At 43.7% G+C, this 7,587-nt stretch overlaps 1 protein-coding gene across 1 annotated transcript; it reads right to left on the reverse strand.

Annotated features, from left to right (window-relative positions):
• Positions 1 to 1,071: 1,071 nt before the first annotated feature.
• LOC310960550 (uncharacterized protein) lies at positions 1,072 to 4,768 on the reverse strand. The gene is made up of 5 exons (XM_083932270.1): positions 4,453 to 4,768; positions 4,129 to 4,307; positions 2,611 to 2,905; positions 1,722 to 1,891; positions 1,072 to 1,605 (listed from the first exon to the last, which is right to left on the reverse strand). The coding sequence occupies exons 1-5, from the start codon at positions 4,628 to 4,630 to the stop codon at positions 1,135 to 1,137; spliced, it is 1,293 nt and encodes a 430-aa protein (XP_083788396.1). The 5' UTR covers positions 4,631 to 4,768; the 3' UTR covers positions 1,072 to 1,134.
• Between the last annotated feature and the right edge of the window lie 2,819 nt (positions 4,769 to 7,587).

A 7,587-nucleotide genomic window follows, 5' to 3' on the forward strand; every position in this document is an offset into this window, starting at 1 on the left:
GCTTCGTTTTATGGAAATTACACTTTAATCGAGTCCAAGTCAAGTCTAAGACCAGGACAAGACTGAGTCCAAAGCAATCTGAGTCCTGTTCTTGACCATAACAGGCAACAGTGTCTTTCTGATGTGGTTAAGGCGTAAGGGTGGACCAACAGACAAGATGGATTGTCTTCTATCAACAAACTACTCAATGCATAGAATTTAGGCAACGATCCCATGACAAACGCACGAGACCAAGACAAGTCCAAGGTTTCAAAACTCCAAAACCGGACTGAAGTACTACAGCCCTGGGTTAAACTAACCCATAGCCCATGAGCTCTGGAACACAACGTTACACAGACTTGGAAGGATTTTCTTCACCTGAGAAGATAGAAATTGGTGATTTTGCCAGAATTTTTCCCATCAAAAGCTGATGTGCCCAGGCTTTTAATCCAGCACCCTCCTCATAAATCATGAGTTCAGTATCTGTAGGCAACGGGACAAGATTTGAAAGTAGGTTGCATGCAACTCCGGGTTCACTTACTGTGTGTAGGGACTCTTCTCATGCTGCTGCAGATGTTTGCTGTTATTTTGAGCAGGATTAGTGGTTAAAAAATACGTTTAAATGCCTTCCCGTACTGCCCCGAGCTAATCACTGTTAGCCACTTCCAGCTGTTAGCGACTCTCCTGGATTTCTCTGTTAATAGTTTATACACAAAAAAAAACTGCCTGAATGGGTTAACATTGTGTATGTAAGTGCAGAGAAAGACCATGGGATGATTTTTGCACCGTAATTACACTTACACTAAAAAAGTAATTGAACGAAGGAAATGGTGGGTTTTTTGATCTTTTTCGCTAAATATCTGTGGAACGGACAGATAAACAATGAGCTGTAACTTACTGTATTCTCTGCAGGTTCATCACTGTGAGCGACCCTTTTTTACATTGACTTTTTGAATGTAACAATATTGATTATAGTAGGTGCTTTCATATTTAACTTCACAAAAAAATGAGGACATTTTTAATTTGTACACTTTAATGCACATATCTGAGTTCAGACTGGTAATTAAAGTGGATACACAACTTAAAACGGAGCTCATAAACATAAAATTTAAACAAACAGTCAGTCCTGGTTTGTTCCATCATACAGGTGGAAGGTTAAGGTATGACTACAGTAATAGAGTGGGGTTCTTCCCTTGGGAACATGTGCCGGGGCTGGTATGATTCTGGCTCTGTCACCTGCTCAGAGTCCAGAGCGTCGTACAGTATTGTCATTATTTGTCTTTTGACTCTGTTCCTCAGTGCTGGGTTTTGTATCCTCTTCAGTTCCAATGCAATGGTGACACCGAAAGAGTCCTCGCAGTCTTTCTGTGCTTCTCTGCTCGTCTCCTGAAAAACGTCTAATATCTGCTGCAGCAAGGCCACTTTCTGTCTTTCCTCGTCGTTTCTGTATGGAGGTTTTTTCTGTTTGTTGGCAAGCTGAGGAGGAGGTGAAACAGAGGAGGTCTCGGTCGGTGACGGCGACATCTCGCCGCCAAGGTCCTGGGACAGTTCTCTGACCGCGTTCTCTGGCCCGCTGTCACTGCTGTTCTGCCGCGATCTCAACATGCCTTTTATCGATTGGTCGGGCTGTAACAGAGAATAGGTGGAACTGTGACGCCTGAAGAGCAGATGGGTGCTCTTTTTTTTAAACGAGCCCCATGCAAACAGCAGTAATCAGGGGTTGTTTTAATGGTAACACTCACGTTGCCTTCAGTGAAACGGTGGTTGATGTGTTTTTTGAGGAATTGGCAGGATGTCAGGATCTTCCTCTGCCTCGGCGTCAGGGATCCCTTGGTCCTCCCGGAGCTCAGCGGCTTCACCAGTCTGGAATACTGAGTTCTCAGTGAGCTGGCCCTTATCTTAACATCCTCAACTGCAAACCACAAAAAACAAAGTTGTTTAACATGTTTTGAATTCAATTCAGTTGACAGTTGTTTGTCCCAGCTCCACATAACTATAAAGGCAAAAACACTATATACTGTATATATATATATATATATATATATATATATATAAATAGACAGACTAAATAACCTAGGCACATAGACAACATTCATTCATTAAAAATATGGTCAGCTGGGGTGGCCGGTGGAACAGTGGTTAGAGCGGTCGCCCCATGTAAAGGGGCTGTAGGTCCTATGGGCAGCGGCCGTGGGTTCGACTCCCACCTTCGGCCCTTTGCTGCATGTCTCCCCCCCCCTCTCTCACCCCATTTCCTGTCTGTCCTATCTAATAAAAGGCTTGAAAAACTGCCAAAAATAATCTTGAAATATCTACTTAATAGTCATTTATTCAAGTTATTATTCCATTATGACTGATTGTGAACTGAGGTAGTAAAATAAAGTTCTATGGCATTCATTCTCTATATGGTGGGCACCCCTGCACTAACCAATAATCTGTTACTTCAGAATAACCCACAACAATTGATTAAAACTTCATCATTCATTGCAGGTAGGGCTGTGTATCGACCGCCTAAGGTATAAAGATACTGCACCTTGACGTATCCCAGTTCAATACCCAGCCCTATACAGTATCAATAACGTACGTCTTTTTCTGGTTCAACCTTTACAGCAACATTTAGCAAGCACCTACCAGGAAGCTTCAAAGTGGCAGCGATTTCCGCCCATTTCTTTTCCCTCTCCATCCTGTCGTAGAATCTGTCCGCGGACAAGGTGGACATGTCGTACAGACAGTCGTGCTGCTGCCACAGTTCTAAAAGCTGGTCCTCCTTTTCCACGGACCAGGTGGTCCGGACAGCAGCAGCGTCCTTTGCGGGGGAGCGTGACCTGCCGGAGTTGTGGTCCAGGGAAAAGGCTGTGTGCTCTGGCTTGATGTCATCACCACTGTCCTGCAGTGTGTTCAGCCTGGCTTTTGTCGACTGGTCAAGCTGTAACACAGATCACGTGTAAGTCGGGCATCTGTATATCAGTGCATCAGATTTGGGTTAATAATAAGACCGGTTGGGAAGTAATTAATTTCCCGTTTTTTATGTAAACTCGCTGCTAAAACAGTATACTATTAGGATTCTTAGTAGGTAGTACAAACTGTATACAAGTAGCATTTAATATGGAGCTGGGACACATGTCATATTTTATGAATTGTCACATATTTAATATTCAAAGATTGGTTTGTTAAATAGGTATATTGTATCTGGCATCAAATACCATCTGTGTGTGTTTTCCTGTTGACCAAATGTCCAACACTGCAGGGTTCTGATGACTGCATTTTATTTTGATAAGTAATTGTGACAAACGACCGACATATTCCCCGTCCATCACCTCATACTGCACGCTTTGTCTCCTACTTTAAGTGATTAAATGTTTGTTTGAGACACGTCAAACAGTTTGTCATGTCTAATGGTTTGAGGATCTTCTAAAGCCTCGTTGACACATAAGGCGCGTTTCCATCAGGGTAAAATGTGGCTCCTCGGAAAAAGTTTCAGGGCACGCCCTCTCAAATGGCAGTACTACACCGCTGGATAAAGGTGTCTACTTTGCCGTGTTGTTGTGGCGTCTGTACCGCCACACGTCACATCCCGCTGAGAGCAATGTCCAATCAGCAACCGGGCTTCTATCAGAGGAGAAAAACGGCCCTGCTCTGGGCAGGGCCAACAAACGGCCGCTCGAACCAATCACATGCAAATTAGGGGCGTTTCGGCTGGGGGGGACCCGCCTCACTCCAGGTATTCGACCCTAACGGAAACGCACCTATAGTTCCTTGTAAATTACTGGGATAACTTTTAAGGCACCACTTGTTATTTTCACTATTCACACTATTGCATACACATTTAGGAATATTTCCAACTGTTGCCTTTTTAACACTTGCCATGGTAATGCTGGGATAGAGGGACGAAGGGACAAACTAAGGGGTGCCAAAGGGGCTTTCCTGCAATGTTCCCGTTTGCTTTCACAACACAGCCATGTTGACATTTTACCAGGTGTTAAGGTAAAATAATGACCACCCTGCTCCCATTCACACACGACCCCATGCAGGAATTATCCCTACACACTTCAGGGTTAAGACTGCATGTGGGAAAGGGGCTTGTGTATACTATAGCAGGATGGATAAAGAAAACACAGGATCCCCGTCTGTCTAACTATGAACACTCACATTGCTGTCAGGGGATCGAGAGACGACATGTTTTCTGAGGAACTGGAGGGAGGAGAGGATCCTCTTCTGTCGTGGTGTTTGGGCTTTATTCTTCCTCCCGCTGCTGCGGACAGCCGGGGGCTTCAGCAATCTGGAGTACTGGGTCCGGAGAGTGGTTGCCCGCACTTTCACCTCCAAAACTGCACGAAACACAACGATACTAACGTCATAACACAACGACAACATCCCTGTATGCCCTCTCAGTCCTCCAACACACACACACACACACACACACGCACGCACACACACACACAGTAAAGTAACGTCCGCTATGTTCCAACGCACCGGGTAGATCCAGGGCCACTGCTATTTCCTCCCAACACCGCTCCTTCTCCACTTTATTGTGAAACGTATCTGACGACACGTTGTACAAACATTCGTACTGCTGCCAGCAGTCTACAAGCAAGTCTTCCATGTCCTCGGTCCATCTGAGTCGACCGTTGTAAACATTGTTCGTCGCCATGTTGTCAACAACATGTCAGAAATACCATGACAGTTCCGGTTCCGCCGCCATTCTCCTTCTTCTTCATCTTCGTCTTCTTCTGGTGTATGTTAGTTCCGGTCACTGCACTGTTGCTCCCCAGCGGTTACCTGCGGTCCATGCAGCTCCAGCTGAGGCTCATTCCAGTTCACCCAAGCCCCCGCCACAGCAACTCCCTGGATGATCCAAAAACTGCAGTTCTCTGAATGTCCAGTAGGAGCAGTTTGCACAATAGAGCAGTTTCTCATTGACCCCCATGTTAAACAGGCCGTTGGCACAGCATCATTAAACCTGTTTACAAAAAACATTCTAGTCTGTATGTTTAGGTCATATCTCCATGACAACACTTAGGAGGGTGAGTATTTTTGTAACTGACTTGTAATTTTTTATTTTATTGGAGGTTAAAGTTTATGAATAATTAGGGGCGTGGCCTCTCGTGTGACAGCTAACCTCTGGCCCTCTCTTCTGCTGAGAGGCTAGTTGTCAGGATTAGCATTAGCATGCTAACTCAGTCATCTCAACCTGGACTGTGGTCATCCGTGTGGTGGTGGTATCATAGGTGACAAGATGGTTTGCTCTTCGATCGACTGTACAAACAGATGGTTTAGGAACACACTGTGTTAACGTTAGCTCTGTTATACTAATTAAATAGCCGCATTTGCACCATGACTTGCTGTAAAGCCTGCTACACATACACTAGATGCTACTGTGGAGCAGTGGGAGGATTTTGGAATTTGGGATTTGAGATGTGGTGCTAATGTGGCTAATTCTGTAAACGTCAGCCAGATGGACGTATACTCCTCCCCCTAACGTCACATACATGCCCTTTTTTGGTCAGAAGAAATGAGGAGGAGTCAAAGTCTGACATGATGGCGACTCCCAGAGGCGAATATGGTTGGATCAAGTTGAGAGAAAGGACCCCGGTGGAGAGGCTATGTCCATTTTTTTTACACAGTTTATGCTGGCAGCATAGTTTCCGGATGGATACTGTGAAATTACAGTAAATAACTTAATTAAATGACAGTATATTTAATATAATTTTAACTCTTGGATGAGAGGTGAAATGTCTTCCTAGACAAACAACCAGTCCAGTTGTTTTTGACTGAAATTGCTTTGAGGATAACGATGACCTGGACGAATGAGAACATTCACAGGCTTATTGCACAAGAATTTGGGTCGGCAACCCTGAAAACGCCGCGGGAACATGAAAGGTTGGCTCGGAAAATTGCAGATTACAGAAACCACCTACGGTTCAGTCTGAGATGCAAACAACAAAGACTTACACCAACTAGCCTATGTTTGAATTCCACTATGAGAGGGCATAGAGTGGAGAAAATCATAGAAAAGGCTCAAAACCAACTCCTCTGTGAGCGAATAAGGCAGGTCAATTTCACCATTGAAGGGCTTAAAGAGAAAGCGGACCTCTCACTCCAGAAACTGACATCAATCCTACCTGTCGGACCAGTCCCAGCCTGGTCAGATGCGTACATGAACTGATGAAGCCTCTTGGATGAGAGGTGAAACGTCTTCCTAGACAAACAACCAGTCCAGTTGTTTTTGACTGAAATTGCTTTGAGGATAACGATGACCTGGACGAATGAGAACATTCACAGGCATAATTTTAACTGATTTTGACTTTAAAATGTGTTATATTTTTTTACAGTTTATTTACATGTAATTCTGTGATACTGTTATTTACTGTAATTTCACAGTATCAGTCTGGAAACTTTAATGCCAGTCGTGACCGTTTTTTTTTTTTTTTACAGATTTCTTTTCTTTTTTAAATTGCAGGATGTTCTGTACTGATGCAGATGTACCTGTCAGTTGAGATTGTCTCTTTCTGTATTACTGTTTATTAAAAGGTGTCTCCGTGTGTATACCTGTGCACCCAAGTGTGTGTGTGTGTGTGTGTGTGTGTGTGTGTGTGTGTTTGTGTGTTTGTGTGTGTGTTTGTGTGTGTGTGTGTGTGTGTGTGTGTGGGCCATGTAATATTCCTAACGTGTAGGCATGGCACTAAATGACTTGTTTCCTGTAAAGCATGGTGAATAAGAGGTGGCCACACCCAAAGAGTAGCCCGGGGGCCGTGACACCCTTAATCCGCCCCTGTGTATGTCATACCTGACCTTGTGAATAAAGTATTTTCTGCTCATCATTTGCTCGTGCAGGGTTTTTAGAAGGGAATACTGAGGGAAAGATTGCCATCATAAGTATTAACTCATTTTTTTTTTAAAAGGAGATTTGCTTTTTTAAAGCTAATTTCTACAAGAGGAATATATTCTGGGTTTAAGAATGATAGAAAAAAACTACATAGTCTCTTTGTTGAGTGTATTAAAAAATACCTTTTACCTTGTGAGGTGAGCATTTTTAGTACATGTTAAATGTTCTATTCATTGCACACATTATATTAAATGAGCAAAGAAGAGAAGTCTCAATCAAGAGAAATAGGAGGTTTTGACTCTAAGGTCACACTGGTGGAGATGGGTGAAGAAAATTCTTACATTATCATAATCTTTATTCATTTTTGTATTTTGGCTTGGCAACATGTTAAGATAATCGTCTATTTATAGACTATTAATCGTAGCAATATAATCCTGACAAGTACAAAAAAAGAGTCCGAATTAGCAAAATCCCTCTTAGCCTGGATCCTGAAAAGAAGAGGGGAAAATCTCTCTGAATCTAATCCCAAAGACTTTGAAAAGGTGCACCCTGGGGAAGGATGATTAGCGTTCTGATGTACCGTTTATTTTACAACAGAAACACACAGCAGAGGTGCTCAGTCCATAGGTGACTCGGCTGGGAACCGGAGGGCCGATTCGCCGGTTCGAGTCCCTGTGTGGACCATGAATGGAGTGTGGACTGGTGGCTGGAGATGTGCCAGTTCATATCCGAGGTGCCGTTGAGCAAGGCACCGAACCCCTAACTGGGGACAGCCCCTTCGC

Source organism: Echiichthys vipera (assembly GCF_963691815.1).
Source record: "Echiichthys vipera genome assembly, chromosome: 18".
Lineage (NCBI taxonomy): Eukaryota > Metazoa > Chordata > Actinopteri > Perciformes > Trachinidae > Echiichthys > Echiichthys vipera.